The 22,039-nt window shown below is 40.6% G+C and overlaps 1 protein-coding gene across 2 annotated transcripts in view; it reads left to right on the top strand.

Moving 5' to 3' along the window:
• The window catches only part of LOC111921987 (septin-2), a 30,172-nt gene extending 11,987 nt beyond the window's left edge, over positions 1 to 18,185 (top strand). For both annotated transcript variants that reach the window (XM_086861088.1, XM_086861087.1), the window contains exons 4-13: positions 3,986 to 4,072; positions 5,228 to 5,351; positions 8,586 to 8,720; positions 8,959 to 9,076; positions 10,353 to 10,454; positions 10,748 to 10,893; positions 11,555 to 11,638; positions 13,339 to 13,396; positions 14,401 to 14,513; positions 14,917 to 18,185. In XM_086861088.1, coding sequence (XP_086717214.1) covers positions 3,986 to 4,072; positions 5,228 to 5,351; positions 8,586 to 8,720; positions 8,959 to 9,076; positions 10,353 to 10,454; positions 10,748 to 10,893; positions 11,555 to 11,638; positions 13,339 to 13,396; positions 14,401 to 14,513; positions 14,917 to 15,013 — 1,064 coding nt within the window. In that variant the 3' untranslated portion in view covers positions 15,014 to 18,185. The remainder of the gene's footprint in view (positions 1 to 3,985; positions 4,073 to 5,227; positions 5,352 to 8,585; positions 8,721 to 8,958; positions 9,077 to 10,352; positions 10,455 to 10,747; positions 10,894 to 11,554; positions 11,639 to 13,338; positions 13,397 to 14,400; positions 14,514 to 14,916) is intronic.
• Positions 18,186 to 22,039: the final 3,854 nt, after the last annotated feature.

Below are 22,039 nucleotides of genomic sequence, written 5' to 3'. Positions count from 1 at the left end.
GAATTTGAAGTTAAAATGAATGTTACTTGTGCTATTCTTAGGCTTCAGCTTGCAGCAGAAATTTTCCTGTACTGTTGCATTTGACTTTCTTTTATATTTCGTTCATTCTTCCAGCAGTTGTTTACCAGATTACAAACCATACTTGAATATATTAATAAGTTTGTGGGTGAAGAAATTTTATTGTGCACTTCAGCAGTCTTTCCTTCCTTCCTTTCTTCTCCCCTGTCTTACAGGATTCCAGCACTCCATTTAAAATGTAGTTTAAAATTGGTTTTGCATTTGAATGCAGTCTTAGTTCAGTTGTGTGTTTTGATTAAGAGACCAGTATTAAGGAGACCATTCTATTTAAAATGTTGCTTACACTTCTTTAGTTCAAAAGAATCTGAACTCCAGTCTTTTCAACCCTTCCAAAGACTCTTGTAAAAGAGTGAGAATTGGACCAGTTGGTTTTGATGTGAGGTATTACTTCTTTCTTTGATTATATGTTAGCAGTTGTAATCTAAAGTGTTATTCTATTTGATAATTCATGGGGAGTCTGTGTAGGTGTCTGGAATGGAAAGAAAAGTCTAGTGTCTGCAGAGGAAATACCTTGATCCTTTGAGAAATCTTTTAAGTGGACTCCCAAATCAGGCTTGGGTGTCTTCTCTGTCTCTCTGTGAGCAATAAATTGTGAGTTTTGGAGTTTGTAATTCTTGCTTTTAAAGAGGCTTTCTCAAAAAGTGAATGATAGAATAAGGCTCTTCATTACCTGGCACCACAAGACATAAATCCCATTTGTGTGCTAGATTTGCCTAAGAGAAATCTTAGGATTTCTCTTAGGCAAATAAAGAAGAGAGATCACAGTGAGAACAAGCAGGAGAGGTGAGATAGTGCATAATAGGAGGTGTTTAACTTCCTAATTGTTTTGGATTTCAGTAGTTACAGGGAGAGTCTATCCTCAAAGCTTTCATTAGTTTTGCCAAATGACAGCCCTAGCACTGATTATGTCCTACTTCTGTATTTTGTTCTTCAGTGTTGTACAGTTTGCCCTTATTTTTGTCTTCCTAGAATTTTATTATGGTTTTTTACTGTATCTTTCATTGGATTTGATTTGGATGATACCATAAAGGATATCTCATAAAATCTAAGAGGAAAACCAAACTATAAGTAGCTGCTTCAAATTACGCTGTCAACTTTAACTCCTCAGAATTTACTATTCAGTGATTATTGGTGTAAATAAACACACTCATGGTGAGAGACTTCTCCAGGGTCAGGCTGTTCAGGTATAAGCAGTTTATTATTTAGGTAGAGGGTGGAAGAGATCTGTTTATGCTGCCAGCCACAGCGTAAACATGCTCAGAGAGGGAGAGAGAGAGTGGAGAGACGGGTTGGAGAGCATGAGGGCTGAAGGTAATTAAGGGGGTAGAGAGAGAGGGGCAAGGGGGGGTGTAAGAGCAGGGAGTAAGAGAGGAAGTTAATAGAGGGGAAGAGAGCAAGTTAAGAGAGCAGAGGAAGTTAAGAGAGGAGTGGGTAAGAGCAGAGTGGAGAAGTTAAGAGACGAGTTTAAGAGAGAGTAAGAGATGAGTGAGTCAGAGGGTAGGAGCAGGTAAAAGACAGTAAGTTAAGAGAGCGAAGTTCTTTTTAGAATACATTGTATCTTCTTCTATAGTGAATATTCTAATTCCTAGTGACTAATCAGTATACTACACACATCCTATAGAATTTACATGTAGCCTTTAAGAACTACCACATTACCATACAGTGTTACATTTTAAACTCTAAAAGCTACTTTTCAAATTCTTCTCTTGCTGCTTGACCTTTGCATTCGCTATCTGCAGAAGGGTATTGTTTCATCAACAGGGATTCTCTTTCAGCTGGCTAGTCTATTGTTCTTTGCTTATATAGTAACTAACACTCAGTATCCTATAGCTTAAAGCTAGTTTTCAATTCTATTTTGATCCTAGGTTTCATATTTTCAGAATCTTTTGCTAAACAATCATATTCATAAGATTTCCTTGTTTCATCTTCCCCAACAAGTGATCCCAAAAGTGTGAACAGTTTTGAGAAATAAAAGGTGTGCTTTCTTTTCTTTTTTTTTTCTTTTTAGCTGTAGCTAAACTTAACTTCCAGATCTCTTTGAATTTTAATTGTAAATAGTGCCACATAAAACAATTCTGGAAGAAAGCAATGCAAAATTATATAGACCAACAGTTGTTTCTAGCCTCGTGTAAAATAGAAATAGAGGGGAAATGACATGGTGTAAGAGTAACAGAAAGGCAATTAATCCACCCATGTTGGAGTAAAGTGGAACTTTATGGTTGCTGCCTGCCAGTATTTTAAGAGATAAATGAAAACTACTGGAAGAGGACACGGAAAAAAATAATTTCATTGAAAATTTGGAGTAGTATTTTAAGATACACTAGCAGGGGGAAGCAGCTGATGTAAGATAAAATAAACTGTGCTTTAAATTGTTGATTATTTCAACAGTTTGTAATGTGAATTCATTCTCTTCAAATATGCACAGAGTTTATGTTCTCTCATGGGCTGTGTCACAGTGCCTGTTTTGAACTATCATTCTTCATTAAGTTGCCATCCTTCTTCATTTCTGAGCAGGATAATACTTTAAAAGCTGCCTGTGCTGACAGAATCCTAATCAATGATTTTGCTTTTTCACACAGCTTTTGGTTATGGGTTTTTTTCCTGCTATTGTTTACTGTGGTATCTGAAAATATGAGCTGGAGTTTATAAGAATTTGGTTGCTTGGCTGTGTTGCTCCCAAATAAATCTCAGTCACTTATATTTATTTTTATGTTCATTCTCATTATTAAGTTATGACTTAATCTAAATTGTTGTTTCAGTTGAGTCATTAAACTGCTGTAGCCAATATAATCATTGACAGTGACTATGGAAGCTGATTTGGTTTATGTGTAATATTTACTCATACTGAAACCGTGGAATGTGGTACTGGATGAAATCAAACTTTTTTGGTTTTGCTGAAATGATTCCATGTGACTGTTGAGTTATTCTGGGTGCATGCCATCTTCACTGGTGAAGGCTGCACTGGCACAATCTGATATTGAAAGCTGCATTTTATAGGGCATTAAAAACTGGCAGCTCCTAATCAAATCTTCATTTTAAAACAATTTCCATCCTTTTATTTTCTTTTGTTCAGATGTTTTTGTCATATTTGTATTGCAGAATAGTCTGTGTTGCTCAGAGATTCTGTGGTCCATCATTTTTTGACATCTAATTTTTTAATTTAATTCTATCAACACCTGAAATAAAACTAAAATTCTAGAAAAAGATCTCTTCAGTGAACTTAACTACTGAGCATTTCAAGTTGCAGCTCTTTTTTATGCTATGAACATTTGTTCTGATTAAAATCTTGATCTTTAAGTGATTAGCTGACCTCTGAATTTTCCTCATGGCCATCAGTATCTCTGGAACAAAAATATATTTACAGTACAATTTGGTGATCTCCAAGTTCATCAGTATAAAATAATTGCTCAGTGACCATACTACTCTTGCTTTGAGTTCTTGTTTGCCATATTGGCATAAAAACCAGAAATGAATCCCACTTGATGCCTGCCTGTACAGAAGGTCAGTAATGCGTTTTTCATTGTTTAAATCGATGATAAAGCCTTGACTGGATCAAGGATTTCTCACTGGATATATTTCACATTCTGGAGCCATAACAGAAAACCATGTCTTAAAAAAAAAGGAGACATGAAATGGGAAATCTTAAGTATAAATGGGTCACAACTCCACTTGACTAGAAGCATTAATTACACATCATCTGTGAAAGCTCTGGGAAAGTGCATTACAAAGCCAAGATCTAAAAAATTTTTTCAACCTTTTTGTGCAAACTTAGCTAATCCAAAATAAAAATTTGTAGATTTTTAATTTGAAAGAAATATGAAAAAAATATGTAGTCACATAATACCATCAGGTACTCTTGAAATTATTTATGTAAATATGTTGAATTTATCTTTGTATTGAATCACAGGTGAATCTGGATTAGGAAAATCTACATTAATAAGCAGCCTCTTCCTGACAGATCTCTACCCAGAAAGGATAATCCCAGGAGCTGCTCGTAAATACATCTTTATTCAATGGTTTTTGGACTAGAATGCTTTTATCTTTGAATTTTAGTAACAGCCAGCAGTGATTTCTAGCTGTAATAGTTTCTAAGGTATTTCTTGACACTTGAGCTGTTTGATAAAACCATTTTCCCCCTCACCCAGGATGTCTCTTGGGTCTTTGTTGTTTAGTCCTTGGCTGTATTCATATTAACACCTAGAAGTTTGTTCCCTTCTTTTGCTTAAAAACAGTCATTGTGTCACAGTGAAATAAACAATCGACTAAAACAATCAGAGAATTTATTCAGTTTTTAATTTGTTGCAATTATAAACATATGAATTGTTTATACCTGCTTGCACCTTGATTCATTTGCTTTGGATTGATATTTAGTGGATGAGAATTTCACTTCCTGTTCTTCTTCATTTCCTTGTCCTATTTTTAATCTGTTAACCAAGGTATGCAATAATCCAACAAAAGAGAATATTGTAATAAAATAAAAGATGCATTTTTTCTCTTTTTGCTACCAGTTGAATGACTTGCTTTAATGGTTTTATCATGTTTGCGGATGATTACTTATAACTTCTAACCCTAGGAAAAAAATCCATTACATATAATTTTGTACTGTTCTCCAGTTACCTATGGTTTTGTCTTGTCACCCTGAAAACTAAACCTTCTGATCTTGTTTTCATAGTTTTAGTTACTTTCCCAGGAAAGTAACTATAAACATAAGTTGTTTACACTTTCCTTCTAAGAAACGTTCCTTGATGGATGTTTCACATGACCAGTGTGATTGGGAAGGTGGCAATTTAGTTATCCAATCCTTGGTCATAGTCAAGAATCTATAAATACTGGAGTCAGAAAATTACTTCTTTTTCCTGTCACACCACTGAGACGTGTTTGTGTGAATCATTCTGTGTCCGTTAGCGATGTTGTCTTGGTCCCTTTTGCCATAATTTCTACATTATTTTTAAGAAAAGTATGAAATCTCATACAATCCTCTAATAACAGCTAAAGAATTTATTTCTGAGTCTTTTTGTTATCAGGCCTTAGAGTAATCGACAGAATAATATTTATGATGTTCTATCTGCCAATTCATCTTTGGAGCTTATCTCAGAATGACATGGTCTTGCAAATTGGATTCTGAAAGATGGAGTTTGTTGTCTTTCAGATAAGATTGAACGCACTGTGCAGATTGAAGCCTCAACAGTTGAAATTGAAGAGAGGGGCGTGAAACTGCGCCTGACAGTTGTGGATACTCCAGGATATGGAGATGCCATCAATTGTCGAGACTGGTATGTGCACAGAATACCTCTTGATTTATCTGTGGAGACTGACATAGATTTCTTATCTGTCCTGTGGGGGTGGAAATACGGTGTGTGTCTGTGAAACGCTGAATTTGAGGTGGGATTTTTTGTTTTCTAATTCTGAGGAAGCTTAATTTTAGTGTTATGAATTAATTCCAGTACATGTGAAGAGGCATCAATAACTTTGACACAACTTGAAATAAATTTTGTGGCACTTTTTTTTTTCTTCTTTAACTTCCATTTTGCTTGAAAGAGCTTTAAGTGAACAGTGACCTTGACTCCTAATAATACTCTGAGAAAGTAAATCACCTACTCTTCAGTGCAAAAATCCACCCCTAGATCTTGTCCACATTCACTTGAGCATTCTCAGATTCTGTGGCTAATTTTTAAGTGCTTTTCATCATCTTAGATTTTGTTTGTTTGCTTGGGTTTGTTTTGGTTTTTTTAAAATTTACATTGTAGTAAATACTGAGAAGTAATCAGTGGCAATCAGTTTTCAGTGGTATTCCCTTTTCCCACATCTCTCAAGCCCCTGAACCTCAAGGTAACCTCTGGCTTTCCCCAGAGCTTTGGAAATCAATGCCTCCTGATAAAGTGAAAATCATGTTCAAGACCAAGTGTCCTGTCCTGGTGAGCCCAAGAGCTACTACATGAACAATCTCCTGTTTCATTTGTTCAAAACTTTGTTGTTGCTCAGAACTTCACCTGAAATAATTTTTCTTCTGGGTCACGATAGGCCTTACAATCTGAATGTACTCTGGAATATGCACCTTACAAAAACCCACAGCACTGGGAAAACCTGAGCTTCATTGCTTCTGGTCACTGGGGACAGAGCTGATGTTTTGTTGACCACATCCACTGGAGTCTGACAATGCCTATTTTGCCATTTTACTCCTAAAACCAGAATTTCCCAGGCAGGTCCCTTGACCTTATTTTGTTTTATGGCAAAACCAGCCTTCAGGAAGATCTGGATTTTCTCTCCTTGCTCAAAAACTTCCTCTGCCATATTTCCCCACACGTTGATGTCATAAATGTACTGCAAGTGTTCTGAAGCCTTACACTTCAGAAGTAACATTGGCCCTTCTGCTCTGAGTACTTGCCCACTGGAAACTGGAGCTGTGTTTATGCTTGAAGAATTTCCTGTGGTGGTTGCACTTCCTTCTCAACTCCTGTACCCATGCTGCTGAGGCAGTGGTGGGTTTTCCATCCCACTTCCTTATGTCTTTTCTCTGGTCATGCAGGTAAAACCACAGGTTATGTCGTGTATATCCTGTCTCTTGAGGATGCTGGTGTTTGCTCACAATAGCAGAGTCTGGCCCGTACTGGTGGAGTATAGAATATTTCCTCTCTAGTTTGCTCAAGTTTTTCAAATCTGTTCTTAATCTTGGACAGTCTTTTCACAGCTGAGGTGCAGGTTAGTAAGGAAAAACCCCTGATATTCATGTTGCCAGAGATGGGTCACCTGAAACTCTGTTTGCTCTCCTTCTTTCATTGGCAACAAAGCCAATGAGTTGATGTACAGAAGTGGTGCACTCTGTACAAACTTCTGCCACGTGGATTGTGTACAGTGGACCTCATTTGGATCTACAGGGGACTGATGGTTATTTGGACCCCTATAGATTGCCTCCAGTACAGCTACTTCTGTCGGTACTGGATACCTTCTTCCATGGCCTTCCACCTGCCTGGTCACCATTAGATGATCCTTGAGAGAATACCTTTCTCTCACTTTTGACAGAAGTTGCCACCAGAGCTGAGGGTTTCTGTCTTCTTCCCAATCCCCTTGTCAATGCCTACATCCCAGGACAGGGATCCCAGTTGCTTGGCTTCCCTATGGTCTGGTTCTATATGGGTGGGCCACAATATCCTGGTACCAGAGCAGCCAGGTTGCCAGGATCTCCCCCAAACGGCAGCTGAAATCCATTCACATATCTTGCAGCTCACCAGCAACTCTGGTTGAAGATTATCTCTGGTCCTGCCTCTTTCTCCTGCTGTGAGGGCCCTGCTTCCCCTTCATCCTTTGCTAAGCAAACTGATTTGGTCTTGGGTTTCTTCCATGTAGGGGCAGCTGTTCATGGCACAGGTTGTGGCAGTGGTTCAGCTGCAGTTGGAATGGCCATGGTGCCTGTTTCTCTGCTTTCCTCCTCCTTGCCTGAGGGTGCTGTCTAGTGATGAGCAGTGTCCAGTAAATAAAAGCCAGGGCTCAGCACACTGCAATAAGTTGCTCCTCTTTGGAGTTTCCCCCTCCTGTTAATCTGGGCCAGAACCAGGACACTAGAAGACAAAAAGTTGGGTATGAGCAGGCAGTCTCTGGAAGCCATTAGTATCCCAGGCTGCATCAAAAGCAGTGTGGGGGAGAGAGTTCTGCCCTACTCCTGTTCTCCTGTGAGACCTACATCCAGTTCTGGGGGTCTAGGACAAGACAGACCTGGAACTATTGGAGCAGGTGCAGAAGAGGATCATGGAAATGATCCAAGGGCTAGAACAGCAGTAAGGAGAGGCTAGGAGAGTTAGGATTCCATCTGAAAAAGGGAAGAGAAGACTCCAAGGAGACCTGACTGAGGCCTTCAAATAGGCTCGCAGGAAACATGGAAAGACACTTAATACCAGGCCCTGTAGTAGCAGAGCAAGGGGCAATGGTTTGAAACTGAGAGTAGATGTAGGTGTAGCAGAGACTTTTTTACAGTGATGGTGTTGAGGCCCCTGGCATAGGTTGCCCAGAGAAGCTGTGGCTGCCCCATACCTGAAAGTGTTCTAGGCCAGACTGACGAGCTTAGAGCATCTTAGACTAATGGAAGGTGTCCCTGCCCAGTATCTTGGAAATAGGTGATCATTAAAGGTCTCTTCCAATGCAAATCATTTATGATTTTAGATCATTTTGGAACAAGAACCTTAAAATGTCTTGAAAATGTGTGGTTAATGTTAATCACTATATAAACATTAACCCAAGAGAAATTTGTTGTAGAATTGAGGTTGAGTTATGTATATTTTATCTTACTATATATATGCATAAAATATGCATAGTAGTTTGTTATTCTAGAATTCAGTTAAATTTTTAAGATATGTGCTCTTCTATTTTCCCCGTTCTATAGAATCAGTAAATAAATTTTTGTCCGTCATAAGACTGGACCATCAACAGGGTATCTTAGTGGTTTAATATTACCTTTGAGAGTCCTAAAATAGTGGAACATTTGGTGATTCCTCAAATCCATGTTTATTTTACAGTTTTAAGACCATAATCTCTTACATTGATGAGCAGTTTGAGCGATACCTGCATGATGAGAGTGGATTGAACAGAAGGCATATCATAGATAATCGAGTTCATTGCTGTTTCTATTTCATTTCACCATTTGGTCATGGGTAGGTGTTTCTGTCTTTTATTTTTTTTCTTTTTTTTCCCCCATTATTTTATTTTAGAGAATTGGTTTGTGCCTGTTGACTTAAATTTTCAGAATCAGGTTGCCACTACTTGAGCAACTGCTATGACTGCTGACATTAATTGGCTGTGTTCTTTCTCTCTGTGTAAAGATAGATATTTATGTTGGAGTGAAAATAAATTGGTAATTTAGAGTAAAAATTTTCTGTATCTTAATTTTAGCCTTAAGCCTCTGGATGTTGAGTTTATGAAGGCCATACACAACAAAGTAAATATTGTACCAGTGATTGCAAAAGCTGATACACTTTCTCTGAAAGAGCGAGAGAGACTAAAGAAAAGGGTGAGTGATTTCCTGGCTTGCAGAAATGTGTTGTGGTTTGGCTATGGCAATATGGTGGCTGTAGAGAGGCATTCTCATTAACCTTACTCTGTCCTAGCTGAGAAAAATATAATCTCATGCACAGTGTAGCATCACTTAATATGTAGTTTGATGTCTTGTAAATTATTTTATGATGTATTTAACTGAGAAATTATCCTTAGAGTGTTGTTTGCAAAATAGCAATCTGGCTACATTTACAATTAGATTATGAGTGAATTTTGAAACTTTGGAAAAATATTTAAATACATTTTCTGATGATAATTGCTCTGTTACTTGTTTCATCAGTCCCAAAGCAGATACAGTATCTGCATATAGAATGTGTATATGTGTATTTGGTTTTTTTACCTGGACAGAATTCTAATGGTTAAAAAATGGGATTTTCAGAGATGTTTCTGATTTTGAAGTTGTTTTAATTCCCCTATGTCACTCCTTCTAAAGCATTCCACTTCTGTCTTCCAAAGGCAAGACTTTTTAACACATTCAGTTGTGCATTTGCTGGGAGGAGGTGGGATTCAACAAACCGTCATGAGCTAATATCAGCTATGAAGTTTAGAAAGAAGTGTTAGAATTAACTTGTCAGAGGCATGCTCCAGTCTTAGCTCTTGCATTGAAAACTTTATGATTTTTGTCAGTTGTTCTGAAAATGCTTATAACTCTCTTACCTGATCAGGGATAAAAATAGAGACTTTATATATAGAGTACTCTAATAGGTATGTTTAGAGTGCTAGAATTCTGCAGAAATAAAGATTTTTCTTTTTTAAAGAGCAAAATTTGGGGTCTGTAGCAAATGGATTCCTGCTGCAGATACCATTACTGTCATGAAGAAAAAAGTATTTCTTGTGTCTATATCTCAGTTTTCCAAACACTCCCACCTCTACCCCCAAGTAGTAATTCAGAGATAAGAGCAAGGAGATCCAGCTGTAGAAAATAAGTATGACTTGTGAGTCAATGCTTTTATTATTACAAAAAAAAACCTGCAAAGATTTATCAAAACACAGTTTCCACAAAGGACAAAGTTTTTGTGAACACTGTTGTTTGTTTGTAAGTCTGTGCCAAGTAGCTTTTGTCTATCATGAAGAAATACGGCATTTAAAACCAAATGCTGATTGAGTGATTTGGATCAGTAAGATAAATCCAGATTTCTTTATAGTCTGTGTATTAAGTAATTTTATGCTAGGATTTAAAAGTACTGATTCTACATGTACATTATATTGATTTCTTTTATTGCATATCTCAGATTCTGGATGAAATAGAAGAGCATGGCATCAAGATTTATCACCTGCCTGATGCTGAATCAGATGAGGATGAAGATTTTAAAGAGCAGACCAGACTCCTGAAGGTGTGACTGGTTTAATAGGTTATATACATGGATAATATATTGTATTTTTTCAGATCACTCAGATGGCTTTAGAACAAAGCCTACAATGCAACCTAGAGTGAGTCACTGTCTCTGTCCAGGCTTCCCTAGCCTGGAAGATGGTTGCAGCAATTACTTTTATTTATTTTACACCTTTAATTTAAAAGAGTTATGAACTTATTACCATAATATGCATTGCTGAGCAGAAAAAGAGTTGTTCTTGGAGTTGTTTGTCGTGGCTCATTATAAGTAACTTTTGCGCTTTTGGCTTTCAGGCCAGCATTCCATTTTGTGTAGTGGGGTCCAATCAGCTCATTGAAGCAAAAGGTAAAAAAGTTAGAGGTCGTCTCTACCCTTGGGATGTAGTTGAAGTGGAGAATCCAGAGCATAATGACTTCCTGAAGCTGAGGACCATGCTAATGTAAGTTAGAAAATTCCAATTAAATAGTTGTTTAGAAAACAACCACCAAGATAATCAAGCACTACACTGGGGGCTTGCAGCAGTTGTGTAATCCCTGGGCACATTCAGAATTTGTGTGGGGAAGGCCATGAGCAGTCTTGACCTAGCTGAGCTAGGCCTAGTCAGGGGTTGGACCACACAGGAGTTGGACTATGCAGGACCCATAGGTTCTCTCCGATCTGAATTACTCAGTGAAAATAATGATTTGTCTGATTCTTTTGTCCAATATAGTGTTGCATTGTTACTCATATCCCCTGGAATATAAAACAGGTTGTTCTTATTTCAATGTATCTATAAGTAGATACACTTGCAAGGGAGCAGACTTGAAAAGCTGGTTGTTTTGGTTGGTTTTTTTTCCTGGTCTTTGTTACTCTGTTTTGCCTCCTCAGCTTCATCAAAGGCCTCGCCCAGGACTAGAGTTTCTGCCAGGGCAGTCTCAGGGCTGGGTGATCTGTGTCCTTTATTGCACCAATTTAACTGAAATTAGATTTTAAATTATGTATGCTAAGTGGGCATGCATGCTGAGGACATTGATCCAAGACAGTGCCGAATGTGAGAGTTGCTTAAGCAAACTGATGTGACACAAAGATGTTTTATTTTTAAATTACTTTTCTTCCTCCAGCACCCATATGCAAGACCTTCAGGAGGTAACCCAGGATCTTCACTATGAGAACTTCCGCTCTGAGAGGCTCAAACGAGGCAACAGGTTGTCATCTCATGGTTACAAGCTGCTTCTCCCTCTTCTGAATTTGTATTTTGCTCTCTCTGTGTCTACCATTTCATTGCTAGGATTTGGTAGACCAAGGGCAGCTCTGTAACTCCAGTCAATAGGATTCTACTGACCAGTATACAAAGAGTGTAACAAAAAATATTTGGTAAATCTGAAGAGACAGTTGTGGAGTCAGGGAGTTGTGGGAATAGATCTGTGCTTTTGTCTGAGGCTTCAACAAAGTTGGATTGGAATGTTGAAGGTATTAAAGTAGGACAGATGCCTGTGATAAATGTCTTAAAAATATGAAAATTAGATCAGAGCAGATATCTTAAAAAGAGTGTGGGGGTTTTTTTCAGAATTAACAGCTGGAATATTTGGATTGGGCCTTTAAAAAGAGATGATTGGATTTTTTTGCAATGCTTTATTAAACATGACATGCATAAATAGTAGCAGTCAAAGGGTAATGGCTGTTAGCCCTGTTTTGAGCTGGGCTGGAGAGGGCATAGCTTTTCTGAAAAGAGAACTGGGCAAAACACCCCATTTTTAAGTACAATAGCAAGGTCTGTAAAGATGAGTTGCTGAGTTGTTGTGGGAAACTGTGTTCCCTGGTTTAGTGTTCCAGCTGCATCTCTTCTTATAGCCACTAGAGGGTTCCAAATTGCACATTTTGGGGGCTTTAGGGCATTTTGCAAGTTTCCCCATCTTGCTGTTAACAGAGATTTTGTCACATGTCTAGTCAGTTTTCAGCAAAAGGTGTTTTCCTTTTGCAGTTTCATGCCTGTAGCATTGACCTACAGGCAAGATAAAATGCTCTTCTCTCCTGACTTTAAATCCTGCTTTCTGAAATTCAAGGTAAAAGTCCCCAAACTTCCCAAGTTCTGGAACCTCTTATCCAACAGGTGTGTACAAAGGCCTTAGACGTAATGTGACTTAAGGTCATCCAATTCTTAGAGGATTTCAAGTTGCTGTTAAATTTGGTATGTGAAACTAAAACATCTTTTTGTATCTTTTCTAGTTCAGTGGCCCATATATCTTTGCTTTCACATTTCTGAAGTGGTGCTAGAATGTAGTTAGGTTTACTGTAAGGGAGGGTAGATTTTATATGAATTTATTTCAAGAAGCTTGCACTTCTGCTACCAGGAGTGCTTGACAATAGATGCTTGTTGACTGTACTCACTAAGGATCTCAGAGGTTTTAAAGCGCAGCAGATTTTTTTGCAATGTATTTCTCTGTTAACTTTTAAACAAACACCAGTTTGTTTGCTTTGCATGTTTGATGGCACTTGCTTGATTAGATCCATTTGTAGATCTTCCCTGTTGTGACATGGAGTAGGAGAAAGGCATTAGCAAAGTGGTAGGAAATCTTGAATAAAGCCAGGTGGGAGGCAGTGGCTTCTCCCAAGTAACAAGTGATGTGATAACAGGAAATGGTCTCAAGTTGCACCAGGGAGGTTTAGATTGAATATTAGGAGAAATTTCTTCACAGAAAGAGTGTTTGAGCACTGACATGGGCTGCCCAAGGGCAGTGCTGGGGCTGCCATCCCTAGAAGTGTTCAAACTGCTTGTGGATGTGGCACTGGAGGACATGGTTTAGTGGTGAACACAATGCTGCGTCAATGCTTGGACTCAGCAATCTTAGGCGGTTTTTCCAACCTTAATGATTTTATCTTTCTAACAAAATTAATATTATTTTAGGAAAATAGAAGATGAAGAAGTAAATAAAGACAAGATTTTGCTTGAGAAGGAAGCAGAAGTAAGATGACAGAACTTTATATTCTTGGGGGAGTTTTTGTTCTTTTGTTGCTACTTTAGAGCAAATATGTATATGATCTTGGTAATTCAAGGTAAATTTCCTTGGGAAAGGAAATCCAGTTATATGCCAATATAAAGTTACTTAAGAAAATAAGAAAACAGAATGAGAAGAAGTGAGAGGAGACTCAGGATAGGATAGGGATTTTTTGGAACAAGTGGAGTCTCGTAAAACATGACTCCACTGTAGTGATCAGCAATGGATGTAACACACACTGTGTGGGCAAGGAGAACCATCCTTATGGGAGTAAGGGTTCTGCAGTTAATAACTGCAGATTGGGACAAAGTCAGTTCAACTCTGCAGCAAAAGTGGGAACGAGGTAGAAATGGTCAGAAATAAATTAAATGGAAATTCTCATTCAGCCACTATGACAAATTCATAATGCATGGCTCTAATGCTGCTTTTCTTGTTCCTCAGACCTATAAAGGTTATAGATAGGCAAGACTAGAAAAAGTGCAATGAAATTATGCTTGTGTCTCAGTGGATGGTTTGCCTGTAATACTTTTTTCCACCTAGTCATACCTAGCAAGGGAGTTGGGGAATAATCCTGACAATTTTTTTTATGACAGATACAGGAGTAGTTTGGAGGGACATTATCAGGCTGCTTTTTTTCTGATAAACTTTAGTAAGTGTAAATGCTTGTTCAGTACTTCAGAACCATAATTTTTATACATTTAACATCAGAGAATTCCATTTAGGGACCCTCAGAAGTCCCATCCCACAGTACAATAGTAAAGCCTATTTATTTCATTCAGTAAATGCCAGCCTCTTCAGTGATGAAATGCAATAAAAGAAGATGCCATAACCTGAGATCATTATCTGTCAGATAAAGAAAATGCAGATATGTGATCCCTCTTTAATAAAAATAAATATTAGAGTAGTGACAGTGAAGAATTATATTCTGAAGTGAGATTAAGCTACAGAATTCATCTGTGTTGCTTTTCCAGCTCCGTCGCATGCAGGAGATGATTGCAAGAATGCAGGCCCAGATGCAGATGCAGATGCAAAGTGGAGAAGGTGACAGCACTGCAGTTCATGGGCACCATGTGCAAAGTCTTGGGTAAGATGCTTAAATAGACACTTAAAGGGCTTCTCCTTTAGCTGCTCTCTAATGTGCTTGGTATTAAGGAGTTTTGGAAAAAGGTTTACACATGGTGTTCCATAGGTTTCAGTTTTAATTTTAATTTATGAGGATTAACTGCTGTTTGCAAAGTTAAATGGCTTGCAGTCAAATTAAACAATGTGGTGGTGTGTGTGTGTATATATGAAAAATTTTCAGAAAGGTGATACAATATATACTGCTAAGAATGATGGAAGAAGTCTTTGAAATAATTTCAACAGGTATCTTAATCTCATGATGAAGTCATTGCTTCCTTGTGACTCATAAAATGTCTGCAGTTCTTTCAGGTTTCTTAATGTGGGAAGTGCTGATCTGAAATTGTATTTTCCTGTCTTGTTTTTAGATTATTTTATCCCCTGACTCGCAGGAGACCTTCTGGAGCTGGATTGCAGTGGTGGAGGCAGAAAGGATGCCTCCATGTGGTCTGGAGCTTGCTGTAGAGTTTAATGTGGGACTGTTTTGTGGTAACATCTTGTGAGATGTATTTCATAACATGTAGTGAGTTGGTGTTTTTATATATTATACACATTTGACTTTTGTTTTCTTTAGTCCTTCTTATCTTTTAAATTTCCTATTAGGGATACAAAATAGTCATTGAAAATTTTCTAGCCTGATAAGCATTAGATAATAATGTTTTTTTAATATACCTTATTAGCTCACTGCTTTTAACTTTGTATTCTATTAAGAAATAAAAAGCTGTCAGTGACTCCTTGTTCAGTGCCAGTCACTGACGCTGCCCCTGCCGCGGCTCTCCTCGCCCTGGCTAGCTCTTGCTCCCTAGCCGCTGGCAGCGCCGGGAGTGGGGAACGGTCTGGGAGCTCGTTGTCCCAGACCGAACCTTCAGAGCCTGTAAGCCGCCAAGCTCTGCGGTCTCAGGTGCGTCGTGGGTGCCCGATGAAGGCAAGGAGGAGGCTCAGGGTCCCAGGTTCTCTCCAGAAACCAGGTTTTATTCCAGGGTCGGGAGCAGTGGATGGGGGAAGGACTGGAAAGGTCAAGGGTAGGACGGTCTGAGCAAGGAGCACCTCTGTGCGCTCCAATTTAAGGTGGGGAGGGTACAAACACAAGAACCAATCAGGGCATCTCAGGGGAGGAGTTGGGGGGAGGGTTTACAATGTTGGGGACCAATAGGAATAACATGTGGGAGGGGCGGCAGTCACAATGCCAATGGGGCTTCGAGTGAGGGATAAATGACAGGGAAGGAGCTAGAACAAGAGGTGGGGTTTACATAGATTGATGGGGTTCAGGGGCAGGAACAGGGTGATGGACAAGGAAGGTTCAGGAAAAAGGGGAGGGGTTTACAAAACTGACAAGCGGGTAAAACCATTCCAACTCATGGGGGGAATAACATTGAGAACAAACCATTTAAATTAATAATCAGAACAAAATGAACAGGCGGCAACAAGTCACCTCATTAAGCTTGCACCCCTGCAAGGTTAATTTTATAAATATAGCAGTGTTTACATGTGTGTGGAGACCAGCAGCCCTTTCTGCTCACAGCAGAGGATTTCCTTGGCCTCTGCAAAATATCAAATGAAAATTAAAGCATGCCTTGTGTCTTAGTGAAAGAAAGAAGAGGAAATGCCTCTGTGAGAGGCACACTGTACATGGCAGGCATTGTTTATTTTAGATTTAACCTTGAGGGATCTTTTACTCTATTGCAGCTAATTTTGAATAGTTTCTTGTAGGCCATCACAAATTACTCCTGCTATTTTCTGGCATTATTGTAGCCAAATAAACTTGAATAAGGCTGATTTTATTGAATGAGGTAAACTCCAAAGAGTAGTTTTCTATGCATAGATGTTTCCTATATTCAAATTATAAGAAATTCTATAATTTCTAGTAAGTATTTCCATACTATTCTTAGGGCATTGAAAAGTGTTACATGTAGTAAATATATATATATGTATTGACACACTTCTCTTTTAAAAAGTGACCTGTTCCTGACAGGATCAATGTGAACTGTGTTTTAAGTTCTTTCTCCAGAACAGAGTCAGCAGTATTACTTCAGGAATGACTGGTTTATTTTATTAGGACAAGGTCACTTTCTTAATCCTGGTAGCAAAGGAGACTGTTTTTTGCTTGGCTGGATTGGTCCTGCAGATCATGCCTCATGTTGTGATTGTATCAAATAATAAATGCAGCACACAGCTGCCCAAGTGGTGTCTAACAGGGCAAGCAGTGAAACACCCTGGGTTGTCTGCGGCTCCTGATAAAGCCAGCAATCAGATTTCTTCATCTGATCTATCACAAAACATCCTTATCTGAGCAGCTAATAAACAGATAGGTAGAATTGCAACTTCTTTTGGCTCTTTGAGCTCAGGTGCTGCTGTGACTTTTATAATTTTGTTAATATTTCTTTGAAAAAACCAATAGAATTTCTACAGCTAATGTATAACTCCAGTGGTACTTCACTAGCTAAATTAAATATAAACCTGTTAATCAACTGAAATTTTTACCTGCCTGAAACTACTGTCTTATTTGAATTTTTTTCAAAATGTGAAGTAAAACCCTGCATTGTAGCCTTTGCTGAGGAGCTCCAGCTCTTTCCAAAAGCATGTACAATCAAAGTTTGCCACGACTCATTTGACCTTCCCTAACTTTGACAAAAGTAAAAATGAGAACCTTTTTGTATGCACAGAAGAGTTAAATCCCGTTTTGTCAAATCTCTACATATAAAACTTGGATGGAAGAACATGTGCTTCTAAATCCTTGAGATGCTTTTTCAAAAGAAAGTATAGGACCAAAGTAATGTAGCAGAGCTGTCAGAGAACATCCCCCAACACCTTATTTATTTCTATTACCATGAGCCTGTACTTGAAGAAAAACTGTGAAATGTAAAATGTCTACACAGGGGCCTGGTTGTACTTGTCACTCATGCTGTGTATATTGGGTTGATAGTGTTTTTTTCCTGTATTTTTAGCATGGGAACAAGAACAGATTGTCCATTTGATTAGTGCTGTTGATCACCATCTGTGAAATTATTTCAGGCAATGTGTGATTCTTTGGAATATTTACATATCTATTAAAATATTTGATTAAGATAAAGCATTTCATGTGATTCTTAAGCAAAAATTAGTTGATCTAAAAATTCAGCAGGAGAAACATTTTTGTATGCTGTTTTGGTATTTAATGGGAAAAAACAAGTTTATGGCACTGGCCATTTTTGCTGCAATACTCACGACAGGTAATTAATTACTGATTCTTTCCCAAGCCTTTGGGGCAACTCTTCATAGTGTGCCTGATGTCTCTGAAGGTCTATTTCCCCTTCACTTTTCTTGGTATGGTCTTGAAATTTATGGTTTTGTGCTAAGGCATGAAAAGCCAAGACTGCTTTTCTCAAAAAAGCTGCTGGTAAAAGGAAGACATGAGTAACCAGAAAGACCTGGGGACAAAAGGTAGATTCTGTTTGGTGGCTTGCTGAACTGGCCACAGGTTTGTTTTTTTTTTTTCTGTTACTGAGTTGTGAAGGTTTTAATTTTAGGGGTAAAAGTACTTTTGAATTTTCAGAGCTTTATAGTTGATAGCAAAAATTTCTTGTTCTTGGTACAAAAACCTATTATAATCTATGTACTACAATTAGCCAAAACTGTAATAAAAATTGCTAAAAAGCTATTTTGTGTTTATTATGCTTCATTATTATATTCAATATTAATTTGTGGTAATATGTTTGAAAATTTGGTAATATGTTCCAGCCAGGACAGGATTAATTTTTGCAGCAGCCAAAAGGACAGGGTTGGTGTGGCAGTGAACGGGATTAGGCTCCATGGGTAAGCATTTTTCCATGTGAAGAACTCTCTTTTGTATAATTTCTGTTATTTAACATGGTTGCTGTTTACCGGTCCTTTTCATATCTCATTGCTGTTTCCAGTAAATTGTTCTTACAACATTTTGTGCTTCCAGTTCTCCTCTCCATCCTGATGCAGAAAAGAGAGAGAGGAAGAGGGAGTGAGTGATTGGCAGCCTGGTTTGAAGTTTCCGTGGGAACAGCTAAATTGGGGAATACCATTCCTAAACCAGGACTGCCTTAATTCAGCCCCAGTGTGGGGGCACAAAGGGGTGAGATAAGCACAGATCTGCCCAGAGCAGGTTAGAAACAGGTTTGAGCCAAGCATTTTCTATATTTGGTCACAATGTTACTTGGTCTGTTCATGTGGGTGTGGACCCTAGCTGTATATATTGCCATACATGCTCCTTATGGGGAGTTTTTTCAGAGCAAGGAGAGCAATCAGGATTGTTGCTGTTTTGTGGGACACCAGTTTATGACATGATAACACTGAGGGCAGTGAGGGCCTCTTGATGAGTATTCAGTATTGCTATCCAGGGAGAACAGGAAAGGATGATTTTCCCCAGCTTTTCACCCCTTCTTCCTCCCTCAGGCCTGTTACAAGAGCTTTTGAGAGTTTTGAATTCCCTTTGTAAGTGAAGGAAAGCATGTTCTTGTTGCTGTCTGCCAGGCCTACTCAGTGGGCTCCATACCATGTTGAGAGTTGGGACAGATTTCTAGGGAGGTCATTCAGAGATTTGCTCCCAAGGGTGAATAGACATGCAAAACACAGGAGAAAATGGGCCAAGTTTTGGGGAAATTCTCTGATGTTTAGAAGTTCACCTCTAAAGTACAGGACCCTGTGTCATGATCCACAAGGTGGGATTCGTGATGTGGTTCTTTTAGCCGGTCTTAGAGTACAAAAGATTATCAGCAAACCAAGGACTTAAACAAGAAAACACACTTTATTGAGTGCTCATCAGCACTAATATGCGATAGAGGGAAAGAAAAGAGAAAGCAAAGCATAAGGAAAAGAGAGTAGGGGGATTATAGCTACCAACGTCGAAGTCCACTCAGCCGTCCAACGACGCAGAGTCTTCTGTCCGTTGGGGAGATCTGAAAGGAAGGTAAGTTTGGGGTATAATTTTATAGTCGTTTGCAAAGCGAGGGGCGCAGGGCCAAAACCAGATGAGATTGATGATCATTGTGATGAATTCCATTGTGCGGGGGGCAGGTGTAGGGTACAGAGCGATCCATGTCTTGTAAGTCATTGCTCACCAGCAGGAACGAGGGCAGTGTTGTGGAAAACCCATTGTGCAGAGTACCACACACAAGCCTCTGCTCACCAGCAGGAACGAGAGCCGTGAGTTATGGAAAACTGTGGCGGAGGAGCCCGCCCAGCCAGAGATCCTGGCTGTCCCCTGGGGACAAGATACTTCTCTGTAAGAGAGACACAATGTATCGCTCCCAGGGGTCTTTGAGTTAGATATGTTAAACTGTTGTGCCCCGTTGGTGTTCCCCCCTGCTGTCCCACCCCGATACATGTAACTCAGGCTCCCCCCGCCCCTCTCCTTTCCTATAAATATCCCAGGTTTTCCCCTGTTCGGCAGATTAGCTGTTGCTGGCTCCCTTCACCAAAGCTCTGCCTGAATAAAGGTTTGTGCTTAGCGGAACGCTAGACCAGCTTTCTCGTCCCTTCTTCCCGTGTCATCTGCCCGCCGCCGCTGAGCTGAGCTGGAATCACTCGCCTGCCTGAAGCCGCTCACACGCGCTTTGGCCCAGCCCTTTTCAGGGCTGCTTCTCTAGAGAAGTCGCGGTGCTCCGGGCTTTCCGTTGCCGCGGCAGAAAGCCTGTTGCGCAGGTTATCACGCACAAGCCTCAGCTCATCAGCAGGAACGGGCAGTGTACCGTGCAACCACCTGCAAACAATCACTTAGCAAACATCCGTCTCAGCTAGGCCCAAATCCCCAAACCAAGTCCCTTGTGATATTCAGGGACTTGGGATAGTTGTGAGACAGCTGAGGGAATCTTCGGACAGTCTCTTACAAAGCCCCATTAATATTGGGGTTCAGGCACCCCAAAACCCCTCCCAGCAGGGCTTGGTTAACCATGTTGTCCTAAGAACTGCGCCAGGAGTAATAGAGGGGTGCAAGTACCGTAATGCCTCTAATAGCTGCGCCTCCCACAATGGCCACCTTGGGCGTTACCCGTTGCTGCTGCTGCCTACCATAACGCTCCTGATAGCGGTGCACTGCCGTCACCCTCCTAGAAGAAGTGCACACCGGCTATGATCAATACCAGCTCAATACCCTAACCCTCGTCACTGCAGCGCACAGCATAACTGAGCACATCTGGGCACACCTCAACACACCTGGGCACAACTGAGGACACACCTCAGCACACCTGGGCACCCTCGGCCCCTCCAGTGACACCCCTCCTCTCGTCCAGAAGCCACAGAGCCAGGGCAAGGAGAAGAAGCCAGGGCTACCCCCAAATCTTCCTGGCATCTGCAACATGAGGATCAAGCCATAGCCCTGCCCCTTTTTGTAAGCTCTGACACCCCGCCCTTAGCCACGCCCTTCCAAAGCAGCTCCTGAGGGCGGCGAGGACAGAGACAAGCTTTGGCTCCGCCCATTGTTGTAAGCCACGCCCACCCACCACTAGCCACGCCCCCCCGGAGCAGCTCCAGAGCCAGGTGAGGAGAGAGACAAGCGCTGGCCCTGCCACTTTTTGTAATCCCCGCTCACTGACCCATAGCCACGCACCCCTGCGGAGCAACTCCTGAGGCCCGTGAGGAGAGAGACATGCACTGGTCCTGCCCCTTTCTCTAAGCCTCGCCCCCACACACATAGCCACGCCCCTCCCAAAGCCACTCTTGAGACCGGCAAAGCCCTAATGCCCTTCACTTAAGGGCCCTGCATCGGGGTGCATGTACGGATATGATTCTTACAGCCCTTCCAGAACCGGATATGTGGGTTCAACGCATTCAAGCCCCCATAATATTGGGGTTCAGGCACCTCAAAACCCCTCCCAGCAGGGTTACCCATGTTGTCCTAAGAAGTGTGCCAGGACTAATAGAGGGGTGCAAGTACCGTAATGCCTCTAAGAGCTGCACCTCCCACAATAGCCGCCTTGGGCGTTACCCGTTGCTGCTGCTACCTACCGTAATGCTCCTAATAGCGGTGCACTGCCGTCACCCTCCTAGTAGAAGCGCACTCCGGCTATGATCAATACCAGCTCAATACCGGAACCCTCCTAACAGCAGAGCACAGCATAACTGAGCACATCTGAGCACACCTCAACACACCTGGGCACACCTGGGCACAACCGGGGACACACCTCAGCACACCTGGGCACCCTCGGCCCCTCCAGTGACACCTCTCCTCTCGTCCAGAAGCCACAGAGCCAGGGCAAGGAGAAGAAGAAGCTGGGGTGATCCCCAAAGCTCCCCAGCACCTGCAAGGGGAGAGACAAGATTTGGCTCCGCCCCTTTTTGTAATCCCCGCCCACCCACTCATAGCCATGCCCCTCCCAAAACAGCTCCACAGGCAGGTGAGGAGAGAGACAAGCCCTGGCCCCACCCCTTTTTGTAAGTCCCGCCCCTCCACTCATAGCCACGCCCCTCCTAAAGTCGCTCTTGAGATTGGGAAAGCCCTAATGCCCATCACTTAAAGGCCCTGAATCGGGGTGCAGGTACAGAAAT

This window comes from Cyanistes caeruleus, chromosome 23 (assembly GCF_971803275.1).
Source record: "Cyanistes caeruleus chromosome 23, bCyaCae1.hap1.1, whole genome shotgun sequence".
Lineage (NCBI taxonomy): Eukaryota > Metazoa > Chordata > Aves > Passeriformes > Paridae > Cyanistes > Cyanistes caeruleus.
The sequence above is the reverse complement of the archived record's forward strand: the minus strand, read 5'-3'. Positions and strand labels throughout refer to the sequence as shown.